Source organism: Tachysurus vachellii, chromosome 12, assembly GCF_030014155.1.
Source record: "Tachysurus vachellii isolate PV-2020 chromosome 12, HZAU_Pvac_v1, whole genome shotgun sequence".
Lineage (NCBI taxonomy): Eukaryota > Metazoa > Chordata > Actinopteri > Siluriformes > Bagridae > Tachysurus > Tachysurus vachellii.
The window spans coordinates 20,024,441-20,047,227 of record NC_083471.1 but is presented as its reverse complement, the minus strand read 5'-3'; the positions used below and the strand labels follow the sequence as shown (position 1 = coordinate 20,047,227).

At 38.6% G+C, this 22,787-nt stretch overlaps 3 protein-coding genes across 3 annotated transcripts in view; all 3 read right to left on the bottom strand.

Annotated features, from left to right (window-relative positions):
* Positions 1–4,961, bottom strand: part of fras1 (Fraser extracellular matrix complex subunit 1) — a 115,899-nt gene extending 110,938 nt beyond the window's left edge. The window contains exons 1-2 of the mRNA XM_060882921.1: positions 4,618–4,961; positions 2,775–2,806 (exon numbers count right to left, since the gene is read on the bottom strand). Coding sequence (XP_060738904.1) covers positions 2,775–2,806; positions 4,618–4,684 — 99 coding nt within the window. The 5' untranslated portion in view covers positions 4,685–4,961. The remainder of the gene's footprint in view (positions 1–2,774; positions 2,807–4,617) is intronic.
* Positions 4,962–9,460: 4,499 nt separating this feature from the next.
* Positions 9,461–14,620, bottom strand: mrpl1 (mitochondrial ribosomal protein L1). The gene is made up of 9 exons (XM_060883135.1): positions 14,369–14,620; positions 13,520–13,631; positions 13,010–13,298; positions 12,613–12,696; positions 12,446–12,517; positions 10,732–10,843; positions 10,541–10,641; positions 10,237–10,318; positions 9,461–9,626 (listed from the first exon to the last, which is right to left on the bottom strand). Exons 1-9 carry the CDS (start codon positions 14,397–14,399, stop codon positions 9,529–9,531), a joined length of 981 nt encoding a protein of 326 aa, XP_060739118.1. The 5' UTR covers positions 14,400–14,620; the 3' UTR covers positions 9,461–9,528.
* Positions 14,621–16,162: 1,542 nt separating this feature from the next.
* LOC132854316 (serine/threonine-protein kinase pim-2-like) lies at positions 16,163–20,899 on the bottom strand. The gene is made up of 8 exons (XM_060882606.1): positions 20,875–20,899; positions 19,786–20,085; positions 19,616–19,641; positions 19,474–19,524; positions 18,902–19,274; positions 18,635–18,811; positions 18,342–18,487; positions 16,163–16,384 (listed from the first exon to the last, which is right to left on the bottom strand). The coding sequence occupies exons 1-8, from the start codon at positions 20,897–20,899 to the stop codon at positions 16,163–16,165; spliced, it is 1,320 nt and encodes a 439-aa protein (XP_060738589.1).
* Between the last annotated feature and the right edge of the window lie 1,888 nt (positions 20,900–22,787).

Genomic DNA, 22,787 nt, shown 5'->3' with positions numbered 1-22,787 from the left:
TAAGGAAAGACGTCTGCTTGATTTGTTTATTGGTCTATTAGCCAAACGTGGTGTCTTCTGATGCTTAGCTACTGGGCTGGTAACTATAACAGTTGACACAGGTTTACTACACTTTAGGATGGCAGTGTCTCAGGATATAACTTCATGGTAAGTCAGACATCTGTTAGTTCTCTCTGCAGAAGGTAAACATTCAATAGGATGGACAGTCATCAGTAAATCATTGAGAAAATCTCTCATGCATTCAGTGCTTGGCCAGAATGGGATGAGCGCCAATAGATCAGCATGTTAGTAAGAGCTGAACTGGATTAACTATGCAGTTTCTCACAACAAGACCTGGAGCTCAGCCAAACTATGAATAAATCTGCTTGTTGGATTGAGCATTGTACCTTAGATACAGGAGCTAAATTAAAAGAACTACGAGTCACAAGGTTACTTTCAGGGCCAAGTGATTTTTTTTCGTTGGCTTCTTCATATTTCCAGCAGCCATATATGCCTCTAAATATGGTGCTTGGGAATGTATATGGCACATTGAAGTCTTGATTTGAATACAACATGCTACAAGGCCATCTTTTCATTCTAGAAAAAAACTATAGTATGCACTATAGTATGTTATTTCATACCTGTTGGAGAACAGCTGAACAGCTTTTTCACAAGCATACTTTAAAGCTGATTGTGTCCATCAAAAGCCCATGCTTTGCCAGATGCTACTGAACTACAAACTATTTATTTATTTCCTAGTAAGCCTGAGTAGAAAACTGAGATTCCTGACAGGTTGGACACATTGCCCGGAATTACCATATGATCAGCTATTAAAAAAAAACTTGTGTCATTTCCAGAGGTCTCTGTTTAGACATTTCTATTCACCAAGTGCCCTAGATTTTGATTTCTTCAAGGATGACTATTTGCAATGCCAAGAATTTGTGCCTGGAGGCACAAGTGTTATATTTGGTTGCGGTGTACTGTATTGCAGAGTACATAGTATTACAGAAAGGGCAAGTACGGCTTCACTGGGGGGTATTAATAGTCTTCCTCCATGTCAGACTACCTCTACTATAGTCTACTAGACCCTGTCATTACATTTAGCTAACTCTCTTCAGCAAAGGCTGCCCTTAAACATGTCCACTCATTAACAGATTTTATTAGTACTAATGCTCCAAAGACCTGGATAAGGACTTGAAGGTGAGCTAAAGGTCTTTGGTTTTGCCCGTGTCCTTATTTCCACTGTTGTAACTGGCTGCTTCTCCAGGTGTTTGGGCAGCTTTTCTCTTTGAACTGCAAAGGGGCCTCTTCCTGAATGAGTATGAGCATGTCTCCACCTGTCCAGCTCCATCATCCTACCCTTCTGTGCCTCTTTCTTTCTCTGTAAACCCTCCCCATTCTTAGGTCAGAGCCATGCTGTAAAGTACTATACTGTAGGTGCATACCACTGGTTCTCAAAGCTTTTGGTGAACAGAAACCTAAAACAGGAGAGAATCTGTTGCTGTATATTTACCTTCAAACTAATGACTAGTATTTCAAAGCTTCGTAGTCTGGGATTAGTCATTACCCACTATTACAAGCTGGGGAAAAGTAGGCAGCAACATACTGCTCTTTAAATTCCATGTCAGAAGAAACAGTTGTTACTCTAGTTGTCTAAAATTCAGAGTCAAAAACAGGTGGTAGAAAAATTGCAAGCAAGACTTGGCAAATCAGTAAAGGACGCAACTCAACAGCAATTACTTTTTAGTTCTACACCACTCAGAAAGCCACAAGTAAAAATTCTCAGACAAATTCTTCAGCTTTCCAGGTTCTCAACACAATGTCTTAAAACATGTCAAGCAGAGTTCCACAAGTTGTTCTAAAGCTGTTCCACTTGGAAAGCAGAGATACATATCTCGGACTAGAGTTTGCTAAGTTCCCAACAGGAGAAATGTGAAAATATGTTACACTCAATTCAGAGACGTTCATAAATAGCTGAGAAGTGGATACCAATTGTTATGGCTAATGAATCCAATAAGTTATTTTCAAGATTTAACTCCATAATATCATAGCTTTCTAAACAGTTTCTACCTGTGAAAAAGGTAAGCCCTCTGTTGTATGGTTTTACCAGGATTAAGAAGTACAAATCTTTGACTTTAGGTTGTTGCAGAAAAAAATGGAAAGATTTACCACAAAGATCTGGATCCGGATCTACGGTATTATCCTGAAGATCATTTTACCACTCATCTCAAAGTCATGTTTAAATGCATGGGAACTGGTCATCAATTGTTGCAACTGATGAAGTTTAGAAGTTGTTTAATATCTTCAAAATCTACAAATCAGGTCACCATGATCTACAACTTCAAGACATTCACACCACTTAAAGGTACACCAGAGACGCTATCCCAAGAGTCAGATGAGTTTTTAAATACCTTTATGATAGAGGCCTTATCACAGACCTCTAATTACAAGACATCAGAAGTGACCTGTACAACATTTCTCAATGAGACAGTGATCCATTTATCATACTGTAAAATCTAGCTTATTTCACTGCCCCCTTAACATTCACAAAGTCTGTTGGCATTCATTATTCACAAGGCACTTCTGCTCATCAGCACTGCTATTCGGTCTCTTCTCGTTGATACGTTATCAGCCTGCAGCTGTCAGAGGCGGTGCCATGATAATGTACATCTCCTGAATTATTAACAATTATGTCCAGCTTGTGTAAATCGAGCAGCTTGAAACTCAGATAATTGCAAGAATAATTGTACAACAATCTGATTAAGAAAAAGAAAGTAACTGAAATGCATACATACCACAACCAGGACTCCTTGATGGACACAGACTCCTGTAGATGAGTAGAGATGAGCGGCAAAGCGAAGTGCAAAAGAACAAACATGTCAGTTAGAGAATTAAAATGACATCAAAAGCATTACAGGTAGCTTCAAGGGCTCAGGTAGCATCAGGTAGCATCTAGAAAACATGCTTTCTTTAATAAAAACCTAAATTCACCTTAAATAAATGGCACATGATTATAACAGGCTAATACGTTCATCACTATACGTCAGTTGTACATATTGGCTAATTATACAAAACGCACAAAAAATAACAGTTATGTTTCTCTTATGATACGGCAGGTAAGAGTTTAAGAAGTACTTAAGAACAAGAAACTAAATATAGTTAATAAATTGTGAACGTCAAGTAAATAGTTAAATAGTAATAATAATAAATAGAAAATAGAAAAAAGAAAACATGATTCTCAGTGCAAACGGTTGCATCTCACTTCCTGTATGATAGAATTACTTAGAACATGGTAAATTGTTTGACCAAATATTGCCTTTATACATGTAACTCCAACCTTTTGCATATTATCTAAGAAGCTTTGGGGATCCTTATCTAACATCTCTGCCAGATTGCTTTGCATATTCAACGTGACATATCTATTATCTAAGCAATAGTTTTTTTCAAGCTATTTTCCTGTCCATTGTGACTAATATTTTGAATTGCTGTCTTGTTACAGGATGCAATTCTGATTCTTTTCTTCTGTAGATGAATACTCTGCTTACAGACATGAGTAGTATAAACAAACCTATATGAACTTCTGTTTGTGGCTGTTTGAGAAAATGTGTAGTTCTGTTTTCTAATCGTTTGGGGTAAGTCTCGGTCACAAAATCAAATCATAACATTCACAAAAAGATACCTAGTGTTAAATGAACACTAGTCTATCTGAATACAAATGAACCGCCTAGTAGAATTAATTCAACAGCAATTGTTAATGCAACAAAGATGGAATTCGACACTTGGGACTTTTTTGATATACATGAAAATGAATCAGGAAATACATACAGTGCCAGCATCTTTCTGTGCAAACAAAACAAATAATAAAAAAAAATGAAAAAAAAACCCAGCAAGTATGAGCGAGACACCATGCATATGATGTTGGTTATTTGAGGTCTTTGTAGTATCATGTAGCATTATTTATAAGTCAGAGATTAAAGATAGTAAGATCAAAGATTTGCTCTGGCTAGAAATCCCCTTCTTAAGGGAGCACTAGCCTACAAAACACCAAATTTTAAATGCACACACCTGCAGAGTCAAATAAAGGATTTGGACTGTTAAAATGCTGCATGTTAATAATAATAATAATAATAATAATAATAATAATAATAATAATAATAATAATAATAATAATAATAATAATAATAATAATCATCATATGGGTTGCACTTGGTGCAATGTTTATTGTGCACGCGCTCCACTTTCCATTCATAAACACATAAAGCATCCCCAAACTTTAACTCATGCATTTTTCTGTCAAAGTGCTGGAGCTTTTATTATTATTAGGTGGGTTTTTTCTATAAAGGGTTGAGTATTCCCCGTGACCCGAAGTAGTTCGGATAAGCGGTAGAAAATGAGTGAATGAGTGAGTGAGGGTTGAATATGCCACAATAAAATGTTGCAATGTTGATTTTGAACATAACTTGAGTTATAAGCTGTGGGTATTCAGGTGTTCCTGAGAGAGCGCGCGCTCCAACAATGTTTAAGAGACTAAACTGATTTACAAACACAATGATGCATCATGTAAGAAGAACAAGTTTACCAAGCTGGATGAAACGTTAGAGCCACCTGAGAAACTGTTAAATGAACTTTGACACAAACCTTCTGTTCCACGCGTGACCGCGCTGAATGTAGTGCACGCGGTGAGAAAAATCCACACAAGGTCCATTATGACTTTAGAAAACGTTCATTCATTAATGAACCCCGACAAAAAAAATAATGAAGGGAAAAGAAAGAACCAGGAAATGTTTTAGCTAGAGTAGGAATCGATATCTCCGTGAAAGCCCATGGTCTCTGAAGGTGAGCAGAAGCACCAGGAGCTTCAATAATCCTAGAAGAAGCAGAAAGTGGAGCTGCTGATCCGCGCGCTTTAGTGCACGTCACCGCTCACCAACTTCAAATGTTAGTCCACTCGCATGTAAGGGTGCGAGAACATTGCGTGGGAAACGGCTAGTTTGTCTGGTTAATTATAGTGTGGAGGGAGAGAGAGAGAGAGAGAGAGAGAGAGAGAGAGACGCACAGAGAGAGAGAGAGAAATAGAGAGAGTGCAGGCTCACGACACTGAGCTCTGAGTACTGGATAGGGGAAGTTGGATAGGGATGAGAGGACTGGGACGCACAGCCCCCCACCCCACCCCCCACAACACACACACCACCACCACCCCTATCACCACCACCCCCACCACACACACACTTCTGTCTGGCAAGGTCTCTTCTGTGTCTGTCTCCATTTAAGTTTACACTAAAGCCCAAAGCTTTACACACACACATTCCCATGCACGCCTTGTTTTGCGCAAAGTATTTAGGACGCGCGCATTTACTAATTCTTTCTATCATGCGCGCTCTCGCGACTATTCTACTCTGTTTATTAATGTCGCATCCATATAATCATCAATATATTGCTTTTGGGTTTTATGCGTCATGTGGTTGGGGGAAAGCTACAAAGGCGGAGGGGTGAAAATAAAATCATTAAAGGAGAGATTTGGACATTTTAAAGGATTTTCTTGTCTTGTTTATCTGCTGAGCCACAAGAGGAAGGTTGCCAAATCTGCGTGACAAATCCACCAAGGCTCAGACTGTCTTCAGATACCCAGGTGAAAAGGAATATCACATAAGGCATTGGAAATGAAGCAGCATTATAGACACTTTCACCAAGGTCTAGCATATCATTGCACATTTAAGAAACAAAACATGATGGGAAGATTCAGATTATTGTTCTAGGCTGTACAACAGACACTCAGAACATACAGCAATACAGAATGCATTTCTTACACTGCGCTTCTTCAGATGGGGTTATATATTGTTTGAAAAGTACATTGTACAGTGTGATGCATAGTATGATATATGAGTATGATAGCATACAGAATGTACAAATACTAATGAGAGGTATTTAAGCTTACAGAGTAATTAAGCAAAAAATAATATTGGCATTAAACATATACAGTAAAAAATAATTCGAAATCATTCATTCATTCATTCATTCATCTTCTACCGCTTATCCGAACTACCTCGGGTCACGGGGAGCCTGTGCCTATCTCAGGCATCATTGGGCATCAAGGCAGGATACACCCTGGACGGAGTGCCAACCCATCACAGGGCACACACACTCATTCACTCACTAGGGACAATTTTCCAGAGATGCCAATCAACCTACCATGCATGTCTTTGGACCGGGGGAGGAAACCGGAGTACCCGGAGGAAACCCCCGAGGCACGGGGAGAACATGCAAACTCCACACACACAAGGTGGAGGCGGGAATCGAACCCCGACCCTGGAGGTGTGAGACAAACGTGCTAACCACTAAGCCACCGTGCCCCCTTAATTCGAAATCAATTAAATAAATTTAAAAAAGTTCCACAGATGGAAATGCTATCATAAGAAAATAATCAATGGTGTTATAATTCATGTTCCTCTGTAATTCACATAACCAAGTCAAGTCAAGTCAAGTCAAGTCAAGTCAAGAAGCTTTTATTGTCATTTCAACCATATAGCTCTTGCAGTACACAGTAAAATGAAACAACGTTTCTCCAGGATTGTGGTGCTACATAAAACAAAGACAGGGCTAAAGACTTAGTAAGTTAGTCCTAGATACATAAAGTGCAACTGTGCAACCTGGTGCAAACAGTGCAGGACAAGACAAACAAGACATACAAGACAGTGCAGGACAAAAGACAGTGCAGACAAAAAGTTACAAGACAATACAAAAAGAACAAAAAAATACAATACACAAAAGACAATAAACAGAAACAGCGCCAACCAGTGTAAATACTGTATGTAAACACTGAATGTTCAAACAATATTTCGTGCAGTAATACTAGAACGAACACAGTTTCTTAGCAGCAGGTCCCTGAGATAATGTATAGAATTGTGCAAAAACAGCAAACGACTGAAATATTATACAGTATAACCATACAATATGTCCAGATTTGTTTTAGTGCTCTTACAGCACAGCAAATTGTCAACAATTTAGTTCTTTCTTTTACATTTTTAAGACAAAAAATACATCTTGTTATGTTGCCAAGAAACTGGAAAGCACAATCCTCTGTTCTGAAGACATTCTCATGGTGGAAAACTCTGAACGTTTCAAAAATGCTCAAATAAAAGTGTCTTCAGAGAAATTGTCACCCGATGAACAGTTACAGGTTTTGAAAATCTTTTTATGTGATGTATTTGTGGTACAAGCATCTGTGAATGAGTAATTACTATAGAAATAATCATATTTTGTAATAATAATCAATGAATGCATCAATAAATGACTTCTGTGATTTCTGTATTTTCTGTCAGAACTGCTTTAGAAAGTGAATCAACACCTTCTGACCAACCAGAATAGAGAATCCAAAAGCACAATGGTGTATAAAGTCATAACAAATGTAGACTAATACGTCAAAATACCAGAAAACGTCTGACCTGGCAACACTGACAATGAGGCATGCACTAACTGAAACATAATATTGCTTCAGACTATTAAAGTTTGACAATAAGTCATAAATTGCAGACTAAATAGTAGCATATGCTGCTAATGTGACTTAAAATTTACTGAGAAAAATATGCTACCTGTAGAGAACAACATTTCTTACCTGTTTAAGCTCTTGTGTGTGTGTGTGTGTGTGTGTGTGTGTTGTATATTCTGTGCCTTATTTTACATAAATTCGCACCAAACTTGTCAAGCCGTGGACAAAAGCTATAAAAAATTTGTTACTGACCAAATCTTAATGGTTTGTTTATAATGATGCAGCAGGTGAATAATGATGGCAGCAAGACTGCCACCTGGTGTTAACGTTTAGTACTACATGTGGCAACGACATTCATTCATTCATTCATTCATCTTCTACCGCTTATCCGAACTACCTCGGGTCACGGGGAGCCTGTGCCTATCTCAGGCGTCATCGGGCATCAAGGCAGGATACACCCTGGACGGAGTGCCAACCCATCGCAGGGCACACACACACACTCATTCACTCACACAATCACACACTAGGGACAATTTTTCCAGAGATGCCAATCAACCTACCATGCATGTCTTTGGACCGGGGGAGGAAACCGGAGTACCCGGAGGAAACCCCCGAGGCACGGGGAGAACATGCAAACTCCACACGCACAAGGTGGAGGCGGGAATCGAACCCCGACCCTGGAGGTGTGAGGCGAACGTGCTAACCACTAAGCCACCGTGCCCCCTCGTGGCAACGACATCTATGTACAAATACAGTTCGTACAAACCCCCCGATCTTCAGTAACTGCTTTACACTGACGACTGACTGCTTTACACTGACGACTGACTGCTTTACACTGACTACTGACTGCTTTACACTGACGACTGACTGCTTTACACTGACTACTGACTGCTTTACACTGACGACTGACTGCTTTACACTGACGACTGACTGCTTCACACTGACGACTGACTGCTTTACACTGACTGCTTTACACTGACGACTGACTGCTTTACACTGACGACTGACTGCTTTACACTGACGACTGACTGCTTCACACTGACGACTGACTGCTTCACACTGATGACTGACTGCTTCACACTGATGACTGACTGCTTTACACTGATGACTGACTGCTTTACACTGATGACTGACTGCTTTACACTGACGACTGACTGCTTCACACTGATGACTGACTGCTTCACACTGATGACTGACTGCTTTACACTGACGACTGACTGCTTTACACTGACGACTGACTGCTTTACACTGACGACTGACTGCTTTACACTGACGACTGACTGCTTCACACTGACGACTGACTGCTTTACACTGACGACTGACTGCTTTACACTGATGACTGACTGCTTCACACTGACGACTGACTGCTTTACACTGACTGCTTTACACTGACGACTGACTGCTTTACACTGACGACTGACTGCTTTACACTGACGACTGACTGCTTCACACTGACGACTGACTGCTTCACACTGATGACTGACTGCTTCACACTGATGACTGACTGCTTTACACTGATGACTGACTGCTTTACACTGATGACTGACTGCTTTACACTGACGACTGACTGCTTCACACTGATGACTGACTGCTTCACACTGATGACTGACTGCTTTACACTGACGACTGACTGCTTTACACTGACGACTGACTGCTTTACACTGACTTAACCTAACTTATGGTGGATCCAAACCTACCCCAGTAAGACTGAGTAAATCAGAGCTACATCCTGGATGGGACATCAGTAGAACAAAAGGTGTACCATGTCCACAGTTACACACTCATTCACCCATGCACACGCACACTCACGTGCTCACACACATACATGCTCACGCGCACACAAACGCGCTCACGCACATGTTTTTGGGAAGTTGCAGAGGTTCCAGAACAAACCCACTCGGTTATGATTAGAATGTGCACAAACACTCCACACAGACAGTATCTTGAGCTTAGAACAACACCTACACCCTATTCCTAAAGCACTACATGACAATATTACATATTTAAGAAACTTTATTACATCATATAACATTATACAGTGAAATATACACACAGCATTTTAATCAGGCCTCCTTCACCTCTTGCTGTAAAAATGCTTCATATTTGATGCGTAAACCTTCGCTGGTCTTGCTGCTCATCATGGCTCTCTCGATAAAGCCACCTGTCCGAACAAACACAAAAGCAATTTGTCACTGTATAAAATAGGACCCTCATCTCTGATCCAGTATGAGATCAGAAACCTAATTTAAAGTCTTCTGAATAACAGTAGTGAATAAACCTGTACATTTGGATTTATTAGACATTAATAAACGTGCAGTTTTCATCTAATACGTGCTTTATTTCTGATCACCAAAATATGGAACATTTCACTGTTTGCAAATCACTCCACTCGTGTGTTTTCTTCATGTAAATTTCCAAATCTACAGTTAATGTGTAATGAACCAGAGCCATTACTATAATAAAACTGGTGACATCATCAGCAGCCAATCAACATATGACGTAAAATATAGATGCTCGTCAGATGAAATAAAAAAAAAATATTCACCCGAAGCATGTTTGATGAGAGTGTACACATTTCCGTAAGTCCAGCAAAAATGCAAACTAACTAGCTGTCAGTTAACCTCTGTGTTGGCACGGCAACACGCAACGCTCTATGCGTTGTTATCTTGCGTCTGAAATGTCGCTTCATTGATTTTAATTTCTTGTTAATAGAACTGGTGTGAAAAGGCTTTGAAACTAAATGTCAGTCGCTGCGGCGATGAAGCGCTCACCGAATTCTGCTGGCTTGTGCGATGCGACGTCCTGGACGATGACCTGCATGTTATCTATGATGTGCTCCTTGGGCATGTCCAGCTGTTTGAATGATGAATAATTCATTTCAGTAAAATGCTGAAAGTGCTGTACATTTAATCTGGGTAATTACAACATGACGAGTATTAGATGTTCAAAATGACTGAAAAGTTTTATGTATAATATTTTTATTTTTATGAATGATCCTCCTGTAAAATGTTACCAGAGCTACGGATATGGTTTATTGGATCCGTTGCTATACACAAGGTTTAGATTCAGGTTTACCGTTCCGACTTGCGTGTAGACGTAGGTGTCCCTCTCCACCGTGTACTCATGTCCGCTCTTGAACAACTGCAGCATTTTCGGAATGTTCACCCCGACCGACCCTGAAACAACACAGACGGTCATTTAGGGCGACGTAAACGAGTAAATCTTTGTGTTTTAGTTTTATTTTTGGGATTGCGGAGCACGCAGACCTCGTTTGCTCTTTGGGAATTTCTTTCTCAGTTTGTTTTTTAAAGCCTGGAGCTTTGGGACGATGTCTGGAACAGCCAGGTAAAAGTCTGCCGTGATCTCATCTTCCAATATCTACAAACAAAAATACGATGGAATCAGTCTGAGTCCAGCACCAACAACTCAGATCATTCAATGTTTTTTTATTTGATGTTTTCTGTAGGAGTTTCATCACGTCAATATTCTTTCATTTATTTATTTGATGAGGACATGAGGTGCATGTACAATGTGCTAGCTAGATGTATTTTCATTTGAGATAAATGGACTTCAGATAAGGTTAATAATTGTGTGTGCCAGTGTGTGCAGTTCAGATACCAGCTTCCTATTAAGCACACTTTTCATATGACATATGCAAATGTTGGTACGGAGTTCTACATTATTCTTAAGCTCGGCTCACACTGTGCGATATTTCATAATCCTTTGCGATTGTTGCTTGTCAGACTGTACAAACATGATCCCCGTGTCACAGTGAGATCACAGTTGTCATCATATCGGACTGTACAACAGTAAAGACGTGTTAAAATCGGACGCACACAACACCCACTGTCAAAACCAGCGATCAAAGACTACAGGTTTTACCCTAGGTTTAGGTCTCAAGCTCGATTTTGGCCATGATTTGGCCGTCTGAGACAAATTAAAAACGGTCGATTAATAATCGTTGTGACCAGTTTTTTTCCTGCGTTGAAGTTCTGGCAGTGGATTTCAGACACTTACGTGACATCTCCTACGACGAGCGTCAAACCAAGATCTAATAGAAGCGCCGACCCGATGACGCACTTAGCGCCTCAGGGAAGATGTCGAAATGAGTCGGGTGGACAGTACGGCAGGAAGGAAAACTAAAAGCTCTGTAGATTGTTTTTGTTAGCTGCTACCTGCCATTTTAGCGAGAGAATGCGGCCTGAATGTGTCGAGGATTCATAACTATCTTACAGTCTGACATGATGACAACTGAGATCCTACAGTGTGACACGGGGATCATGTTTGTACTGTCTGATAAGCAACAATCGCAAACGATAATGAAAAATCGCAGCAGTTTGAGCCGGGCTGAAAGTTGTGCTGCTACTATCAGATTTGATTCTTTATTTGAAAGATTAACTGATTGACTGATTAAATGACTGACTAAATCGATTGATTGTTTAATCGGTGGGTTTAATTGAATGATTGACTGACTGACTGAGAAACTGTATTATTGGATTGACTGATGAATTGATGGTTTATTGACTACCAGAAGGATTGACTGCCTGACTGAACAACTAAATGATTAATTGGTACATTTATGGCTTGATTGAGTAACTGGTTTATTAATGAAATGATTGCTTAAAGAATTTACTAATTGTCTAAAGGACTAATTGGTTTACTGATTAATTAGTTTGACGAAAGCTTCTTGACTTGAATTGTTATTGGATCAACTGAATGAGTGACACAATAACTGACTGATTTATTTGTCTGATTATTAAATAATTGACTGACAGATTAAATGATTGGCTTATTGACTATTAGGCTTGACTGACTGATCAAATGGTTTGTTATTAATTGATTAATTGACTGACTGACAGAAGGACTGACCATTTGAATGACTAACTGATTTATGGACTCTTTTAAAGCAGCTAATAGACTGTTAAGGTAAAGTGATTGGTTGGACCTTGAAGGTTTGCTTTTATAAACAACATGTTGTACCTTCTCAATGAGTTCAGTTCCTCCCACTATAGTTGCTCCGTGCTCTGTGGCCACTCTAGCTTCTTCTGGATTCTAAAAAAGAAAAAAAGTCACATAGACACACGATTGGACACTGTAGTACAAACAGGATGCTTAAAATCCTGTTAACATAGTATCCTGATACTTACCTCTGTGAAAACGACGACGTTGTTCATATCACTTTTAAACGAATGAGGTAAATGGACAGTGCTAACAAAGGGTTCAACTTTTCTCTGGAAAAATAAAGAAAGAAAGAAAAAAGACAAGATTATGAGATTGGGTATATTCATGTGAGATTACAGAGGGGAACAAATGATTTTATTACCTTCAAATGAATTTTAAACATATTTTAAAAATGTAAATATTATTTTCATATTCATTAACCAAAGTTGGCAGATATACGAGTTCTTAAAAAGGAAAAAAACAGCTGAAATTCTATTCTTTAAAAACTGAATTTTTACTGTATTAACAGCTAATTAGATCAAATGTGACAAAAAAGAAGTACAATAAAAAACCTAGCCACTTATGTTCATGATAACTGTGTACCTTTTTCTCTAGCTTCATATCCAGCTTCAGTTCAATGAAAAGTGGTTGATCTTCAGGGGTAAAGTCCAGTTTCTGAAAGTTCTTCAGCATCTCCACTGCTACATTAGCATCATACACAGGTTTAGGATAGTGCCTCACTACATACACGTCATCGATCGGTTCCCAGGCTGTCAGGCCGTACGGCTTATGCCGACCCGTATCATCGATCTTCTGTTTCTCCTTCTTTTTCTCTTCTGGCTTTACTTCCTTTGCTGCTCTCTTTTCAACTTTTTTCTCTTTCTTAGCTGGTCTGCAGAAAAGAAAAATCTATCAATTGTTTCATGTGTCCTATGATATGCTAAATACGTTAAGAACAAAGTCCAAATAAATGTTACAGCTAGCTAGTGTTGTTGCATCAATTCACCCATCATCACCCAAGATGAGCAATCATAAAAAAGTGTGCACAAGTGTTCACTTGTTTGCTTGTCTGTTTTGTAATATACAAAAGACAATGAAATGCAGGATGCTCACTTGGCTGCAGCAGCATAGGTCCTCACAGGATGATGCCTAGCTGCATTGTGGAACGGACATAAAGACGATGAAGCGCTGGAGATGATGATCTGCCTCTGACATCCAGCCAACACTGTGAGACAAATCATACAGAATTTATTTCAAACAAAACCCCATACACACAATATTATATAGCATGTGATGCTAGTTCCAGTGCTTATACAATACAAAATAAACACATCTCTCTCTCACTCACACACACAGTATTATATTATACAGCATGTGATGCTAGTTCCAGTGCTAATACAATACAAAATAAACACATCTCACTCACACTCTCACACACACACACACACACACACACTATATTATATAGCATGTGATGCTAGCTCCAGTGCTTATACAATACAAAATAAACACATCTCTCTCTCTCTTTCACACACACACACACACACACACACACACACACACTATATTATATTATATAGCATGTGATGCAAGTTCCAGTGCTTATAAACACACACACACACACACACACACTATATTATATAGCATGTGATGCTAGCTCCAGTGCTTATACAATACAAAATAAACACATCTCTCTCTCTTTCACACACACACACACACACACACACACACACTATATATTACATAGCATGTGATGCTAGTTCCAGTGCTTATATACACACACACACACACACACACACACACACACACTATATTATACAGCATGTGATGCTAGTTCCAGTGCTAATACAATACAAAATAAACACATAACACACACATTCACGCTGAAATGACTCATACAATATGTTAATTTAGTATGTTTATAGTATCTTAGACAAAGGAAAAGAAATCTATAAACCTGACCTCTCAATAAGCTCCTCGCGGAGGCTGCCATATTCACTTGTGCTGCTGTTATTAGTTTCCGTGTATGCGCACAAAATCTGCTTAAAAGTTCCGGTACTTAAATATAACGTACTCTTAAATAATATACATTTTACAAATTATATCGTATAATACAGCGCTGACTTAGGCTTTGATTATAAGTTTTACACAGAATATTATATAAACAGTAAGATAACAGCCTTATGTTTCTTCTTCTTCTTCTTCTTCTTCTACTTCTTCTACTTTTGAGTTTTATGGCGGTTGGCAACTCAGCTTAAAGGTGCATTACCGCCACCTACTAGACTGTAGTGTGGGCATTAGAATGACAGCCTTATGTTACTTTATGTTACTTTCTTTTTTTTTTTTTTTCTTTTCTTTTCTTTTTTTTTTTTTTTTTTTTTTGGGGGGGGGGGGGGGCGCCTTTGGCTATGGGGAGGGGCTTATGGAGGGGCGTGTCTTGGTGTGGAAAAAATACAAACACAAAATCCTTGCATTAGCAGAAGTGTATTAAGTACATATTGATTGTCAAAGTATTTGGTATCTGTACACAATTTCTTGGGAGATTTACATTACATTTAATTTTCACAAACATTTTACAGAAATAGAAATAGTGTCTTTTCCTGCTGCTTCTCAGGTTCACAGGACTTCTTGGAGGGCTCATAAGCTGCCCACATTGATACAAGTGTTCTTTTCTTGCCTGTCCCTGACACTTTAGATAACATCCTATAACAGAAAATTCTAATTTATCCATACTGACACCACCACCAGTCAAATATCTGGACATGATTGATGAGTTGTGATTGATATAAATAAAATCATTTTAATATGGGATGTCGTTGACTTGACATTCTGTTCTTAGGAAAAAATAATTAACATTAACTACTAGGCATGTCCAGATATTTGTCATCTGGAAATGCTTTTGTACTGTTTTTTATGATAAAGTTATGTAAAATAACTGCTCAGTGCTGCAAAACAAACAACTCCGCTAATGCTAACTTAATTCTATATAAACTATATAACACATAGGCCTATTAGTTACTAGCCTAAACTGGACGGAGACACGGAGCGCCCTGTAACTCACTGTCCTGCCTGCGTTCACAATTCACACGGTGCAGATGGGAGGGAGAATGGCTGACTACACAGTTTATGGGAATAAATTGTGTATTTCCCTCACAATTGAAACTGAAATTTCGTTATCATTCAATTATTAACAAATTTGAAATTCGACTTTAGCCAAATGTTATCTGAGCTTAAATTATTGCTATATTTGTAAGTTAATTGTGCAAAGCTATAATTTTTGTTATTATTAGTAGATTATTGACAATATTGTAGTGACCTTGTAACGTACTAATAATGATAAATATGCAATGTTTGCTGTGGCAAAATTGGGGACATGCCAGTGGTTTGCTTGCTACCAGTAGGCTATGATTCAACATTGCAAACCAGTTTGGTGGCTCTGTGTGAGATTTGAAATTCAACTTTAACCAAATGTTATCTGAGCTTATATTGTTACTATATGCAATATTTGTAAGTTAATTGTTCAAAGCTATAATCTACAGCTGGTTGATAAGTTATGTAATAAGGATAGTCATGATCCTGTCTGTATGCGAGTGCACGTGCCTAATAGGCCCAACTATTAGCTAAATGCTGTTTAAAATGATTTTACTGCTAATTTTCATTCATGCCAGCAGCTGCTTGTGGTCCTAAAACAGGTTTAAAGGGATAGTTCACCCACAAATAAAAATTCTGTCATAATTTTCTCATCCTCATGATGTTTTAATTCTGTATGAATTTCTTTATCCTGATGAACTTCTTTTCCTCCTTGAAGAGAGCCCTCTTGAAACGACCCAGCATTTGTATGCGTACCTGGGGTGCCCAGGAGACACAGTAGATTGTACTGAAGTCCTTCCCAGCTGTGTGCCAGCTATCACTTAAACTTAATACGGCACTCCCGGCCTCAGCAGCCTGTGAAAGACTGTTTAGTGTTGCAGGGCTGATCTTCAGGCCAAGAAGAGCATGCATTGGCTCAAAGAACTTTGAGCACCAGCTGCTTTTGTGGATGAACAAAGAAAATCGGTAACTCTGTGTTGCATGTTCTGTGCTTAACTGATGTTGATTACCCTGTTGGTGTTGTTTAAGTCCAATGTGTTTGTTTCAATAAAGGTTATTGATGACATGCCTCTGAAGTTTGACTTGTTGCACCATTACAATACTTATAGCCAACTAGTCATATCTTCCGCTCCATGAAACACAGCTCAGTAGTACACATATATGGTTCTTTAATGTATTTGCATTGTACTAATATGCGTTCTTTTTCAATGGGCATATACAGCGTGTGGCTGAAACAGGTAGCCTAGTGCATCCCAAATTTTTCAACATTATCATTTTAATATAACATTATAGTCATTTTGACCTTTAGAAATATGTTTTTTGAGGAGGTGGGGTAGTGCACAAAAGGCCCCTGTGGCACAGCCTAAGCTTTTGTCCTTAATGGCATTTTTTCCTTGCATTACTTTTACTTTTATACTTTAAGTAGTTTTGAAACCAGTACTTTTACTTGAGTAAAAAGCTTGAGTTGATACTTCAACTTCTACAGAAGTCTTTTTAAACCCTAGTATCTATACTTCTACCTGAGTAATGAATGTGAATACTTTTGACACCACTGTTTGTTCCTACAGTACCAAACAAGATCCATTAGATTTTCTAAAAGTTTTCGAGCAATATGCTGACATTTACAAATTTACCCCTCATAACCCTGATAAACTCCTGGTGTGTTATTCATGTGGCAAAGAGGGACATATTTCAAGGGAATGCAAAATTTCCCTTAAGAGAACAGGCACCAAAACAGATTTAAACTAGTTGCAGGCTACGGTAAACATACTGAGAAAGGAGCTCGAGAATCTGTGTAACTCCTCGCCTGTTATTTTTCAACAAGCCACTCAACAAATTTGGCAAAGTCAGAAAAACAAAATGCATTCTGGTCAGAATGTGCACCATCACAAATTTGAAAGTAGTGATGATGTTGTGGTAAAGAATTACCAAAATGAGGGCCCATGGTCTGCTCACTGTGACAGACAAGGCAGAGATTCACATCACAAGCTCTGCCACAAAACTAAAAACCAACAAGCTGGTAAGAGATCGTTCCACATAGATCCATTAATATCATAAAAAGCTTATGGCAGTCATAAGGGCCATGTAAATAGGCAAGTTTATATTGTGTGTTTGTAATGTTTTTTTTGTGTTGTGTTTATAAAAGGGGGGGGGGGGTATAAATTAATTATGTTTTCAAGTGTTTTTTAGATCAAAAAGAAATAAAGATGTGGGGATGGGCAAGAAAGGCAGCTCTCGTGACAGCATTAAAGACACAAGAGTGCCCAACGCTGTCCCAAAGTGCTTATCTACAATGGATCCATGTTCCGGCCTTGGTGAACCTTACAGCATGGTCTCCAGACCCAGATGAACAGTGTAACAGAGAGTGTGACAGGATTGTATAAGGTCTTCTTGACAACAGCGTTCCTGAGGTATCACAGTGCTGTTGCAACCAGTTCATCACCTCCTCAGAGAACATCTTCAAGTAAATAATCCCAAGGAACAAGTGTTGAAAGGATTCTAAGCATGGACAATTTGGGAATATTACAGAAGTATGTATTAAAGTAAAAAATAAAAGACCTACCAAGGTTTATCACAGTTACCATCGGGAGAATGCCAAGGATTGGACATATAACGCTGTAACAAAACTACATTGGTTTTATTTGCAAGTGTAATGTAAAGTTATTTGAAAAGTGTCACATATTTTTTATTTCTTACTCAATGATCAAAAATCAAGAAAAGAAAATCATCAAAAGTCAGTCACAATGATCAAAAAATAAAAACATATTACAAAGTCAATTTAATACATGAGTAATTAAATTGTATAAACAATAATTCTTTTGAATTCCTGATGAATTTGAAGTACTGGAGTCATTCCTCCTAGAGCCAGGGGGGCTCTGCAGCAGGGGGCAACTGTGTAATTTCGGATCCAGCTGTGTGCAATAACCTGCTCTAGTGTTGGACGTCTTTTTGGGTCTTTTTGTAGACACCAGTTGATCAGACTGCAGGAAGCTGTGTGAAATAATGTAATTGGTTAAAAATGAAATATGGTAACCTTTAGAAATGTATGTTCATTATTTTCTCTCAGTTAGTAAGTTAAAAAAACAATTCCAGCTATTTAGCAATGGGAGCTTTGTGTACAAATGTGTATTTTCTTACACATAGACAGATGACCTGGGAAACATTGGCTTTCATAAACAGTCTGGTGTGAGCTGTTAAAAGGCCTGTGTCCACACAGCATGCTGTACAGGAGGACACCCAGACCCCAGACAGTAGCAGGTTCCGCCTCGTACTTTCCTTCGGTTAGCCATTCAGGAGGGAAGTAAATCGGAGTGCCTGAATGAGAGACAGAGAAAGAGCATCATCAGTAAGACCACAAAATGCTCCACTACCCTTCGAATCTACTCGTCTCTTAGGTGCAGGTACCTGCATATTCAGTGTAGGGAGTGTCTTTATGTAGATCACCGCAGCCAAAATCAATGAGCTTGACTTCAAGGGTGTGAGGGTTGATGAGAATATTTTCTTCCTTGATGTCATGGTGGAACACACCCCGGGCACGGCAGTGATGTGCAGCCTGAATGACTTGCTGCATGATGACTTTAGCCATACTTTCAGTCACGTTCACACGCCTACAGAATTCGAAGAGATCAATGCAGTGGTCCGGCCTCTCCAAGACGATGTTGATGCCTGCGGGCGTCTCGATCCAATCTAGCAGTTCGATCACATACGGACAGCGTGGCGGCTTGCACACAAGTTCCAAAATCGCCACCTCAGCGGGGAGTCTGCGTGTGTCACCGTTCTAAAAACAGAGCGGGCATGGTTAGTACTGGATTGGACAGAAATGAACATGAAGTCAAAATAATGATTAAAATGCAAGTGTAATTAATTAAGATGTCCTAATGACCATCCATTTACGAGTTGAAAAAACGGTGATTGACGAGTTTTGTCACTTTCACCCTTCGTATCAGGAAAATCACAAGTAATTTAAGTTCACTTACTATTGTGATGTACTTGTCATTAAGAATCTTGGACATGATCTTCAGCGCCACCTGTAAAAAGATAAAGATAAAGATAAATAACTTTGCAAGTTTTTCCTTGTGTTTACCAGTGCCAGGTAACTCCACTTCCTAGCAGACGTACCACTGCATAGCGCTTTAAAATGATGTCTGTAGAACAAAAGTAACAAACAAATGAGTGCCGATTTAGAGATCCGGCTCAGTGATACTACCACAGACAGCATCTATTACGAGTCCAGAATTATGAAATGTCTGATCTCAAAACAGGTCATGTTCCTGTTTTCTGTCTCTCACCTTTCATCTTCTTATAGTTCTCCTCTGTCTCTGTTCTGCTCCTTTTTGCTGTCCCTTCAGGCCTGGACTCAGGTCCTTGAGAAACATCCATGCACTTTCTCTTCAAAGGATTCTCCTCGCCGACTCTCCTTGTGACAGTGGAGGATGCCTCTACATTGGTCTCAGGCTTGATGGTCTCCACGTCCTTCTCTCCTGACTCTGATCTCCTCCTTTTAACCAACAACTCCTCAGGTCTTTCGTAAGGAACATCCATCAGATTTCTCTTCTTGCCAACATGTTCTTGCACAACAAAGTGTGAGTCTGGTTAAGACAAAAAAAACAGTTAAAATCACTAGGGATATGACTTTAGATATATATCACATTTATATCATGATCTTATACACTTTGGAAGCTTTTCACTTTTGTTGATATGATTAATAACACTTCAGCCAAGGAGTGAGACTTAAGGAGAAAATTGCCTTTGTTTCTTTCACATATTTAGACATAAATTCAGGATGTGTATTATGGCATAAGAAATATTGTTATTGTATAATTCTAATATTTACATTGTTGTTACATAAATTTTTACATTGTTTTTTTGTTATTTTAATCAGTAAACAAATGGCTTCCACTAAAGTTATTGACTATAAAGAAAATAAACCCACTGGGGGGAAACTTTTCAAGGTTGATGAATGAGTTTTAATACATTTATTAGTATACATAGAACACACACACACTACACACTAAAATAAAGAGTTCCTCACAGCCTCCTCCCAAGTTTCATCAAAAATCATCTTAATCGTCTCTTCTGCCTTCGACATGGTTTCGTTTGTTTCTTTTTATTATCTCATTTGATCCAAAAACCTGCAGCTCTCCGTTTCTCTGTAATATCAGGGACAATTTCAATTATTTCAGTGACACCGGGATATGACTTTATATATATCACATTTATATCATGATCTTATGCACTTTGGAGGTCTCACACTCTTGTTGATATGATTAATAACACTTCAGCCAAGGAGTGAGGACATTTCTCCAGCGTGAATATTTACTGTAATATTTACTTTAATGACCATTATTTTTATTTTTAAAAAAAGGGAGTTTACTTACCACATTTCAGACGATAACAAGCCATCGTTTCCATTTGCGCGTTTTTCTGTGTGCAGCTAATGAAAGTTATTTTTTAAGCGCTCGCGCCTGTGACGTCATGTTACTTACGTTTGTTTATTTTTTTAAAGCATGTTTTTGTTATGATTTAAGCTCGGACATTTATGTACTATTCTCGTGTACAAAAATATGAATGTTTATTAACAGAAAGAGTGTAGCTCAGTGCTCAGCTACCACACACGTCCAGCACAACACCAGTGCGTCCAGAGAACATGTAACATGTTCAATACAATATAACTTTGTGTATAACATCCACATTACTACACTTTCTCACAGGTACAAGGTGCTAATGCTAAAGAAACGCTAATGCTAAAGGGACTCTAATGCTAAAGAAGCGCTAATGCTAAAGAGGCTCTAATGCAAAAGAGGCTCTAATGCTAAAGGGACGCTAATGCTAAAGAGGCTTTAATGATAAAGAAACGCTAATGCTAAAGATGCGCTAATGCTAAAGAGGTGCTAATGCTAAAGAGGCGCTAATGCTAAAGAAGTGCTAATGCCAAAGAGACGCTAATGCTAAAGAGGCGCTAATGCTAAAGGGACGCTAATGCTAAAGAGGCGCTAATAAATACATTTATTAGTATAGAATTAACACACACAAAAACACACACACACTACACACTAAAATAAAGAGTTCCTCACAGCCTCCTCCCAAGTTTCATCAAAAATCATCTTAATCGTCTCTTCTGCTGTCGACATGGTTTCGTTTGTTTCTTTTTATTATTTCATTCGATCCAAAAACCTGCAGCTCTCCGTTTCTCTGTACTATCAGGGACAATTTCAAATATTTCAGTGACACCGGGATATGACTTTATATATATCACATTTATATCATGATCTTATGCACTTTGGAGGTCTTACACTCTTGTTGATATGATTAATAACACTTCAGCCAAGGAGTGAGGACATTTCTCCAGCGTGAATATTTACTGTAATATTTACTGTAATATTTACTTTAATAACCATTATTTTTATTAAAAAAAGGGAGTTTAATTACCACATTTCAGACGATAACAAGCCATCGTTTCCATTTGCGCGTTTTTCTGTGTGCAGCTAATGAAAGTTATTTTTTAAGCGCTCGCGCCTGTGACGTCATGTTACTCAAACAAAAACATGCGTTTGTTTCTTTTTTTTTAACGCATGTTTTTGTTATGATTTAAGCTCGGACATTTCTGTACTATTCTCGTGGTCAAAGATATGAATGTTTATTAACAGAAGCAGAGTGTATAACCGCTCTCTAGCTCAGTGCTCAGCTACCACACACTGGACCAGCACAACACCAGTGCGTCCAGAGAACATGTAACATGTTCAATACAATACAACTTTGTGTATAACATCCACGTTACTACACTTGCTCACAGATACAAAGTGCTGGTATATACAGTTATACAGCATATGAGTGTATATACAGTGTCGCTTAAAATATGATCCAAAACAAACGAGCTCACATCGTTTAGAGCCGACAGAAATGCAGCTCTGTGCTGTAAGACTCGCGGTGGTGGTGTGTGTGTTTACATCAACACAGAATGGTGTAAGAACTCTGTGCTGGTTTCTAGTTACTGCTCATCATCTGTGGAGTTTGTGACTGTTAGATGCAGGCCATTTTATTTAGCACGTGAATTCACCACTGTTTACATTGTCAGAGTTTACTCTGCAAGAGGAGTATCTCAAATCCCCAGTGTTGTAATGTAACGGAGTACAAATACTTCGTTACTGTACTTAAGTAGAAATTTCACGTATCTGTACTTTACTTTTACTCCACTACATTTCCTAGATAAAATGTATACTTTTACTCTGCTATATTTCCACTAAGCATCTTCGTTACTGGTTACTACAAAATAAAATCAGAAGAACTGTGT

Excerpts from the sequence above, each read along its gene's own strand:
- mrpl1 (XM_060883135.1), bottom strand. The coding sequence starts at position 14,399 with ATGGCAGCCTCCGCGAGGAGCTTATTGAGAG. Across the intron at positions 13,632-14,368 it reads CGCGAGGAGCTTATTGAGAG|TGTTGGCTGGATGTCAGAGG; the intron begins GTCAGGTTTATA and ends TTTGTCTCACAG. Across the intron at positions 10,642-10,731 it reads ATTCCCAAAGAGCAAACGAG|GGTCGGTCGGGGTGAACATT; the intron begins GTCTGCGTGCTC and ends GTGTTGTTTCAG.
- LOC132854316 (XM_060882606.1), bottom strand. The coding sequence starts at position 20,899 with ATGGCTTGTTATCGTCTGAAATGTG. Across the intron at positions 19,275-19,473 it reads ATGACAAGTACATCACAATA|AACGGTGACACACGCAGACT; the intron begins GTAAGTGAACTT and ends CTCTGTTTTTAG. Across the intron at positions 16,385-18,341 it reads CTCTAGGAGGAATGACTCCA|ATCAGCCCTGCAACACTAAA; the intron begins GTACTTCAAATT and ends CTTGGCCTGAAG.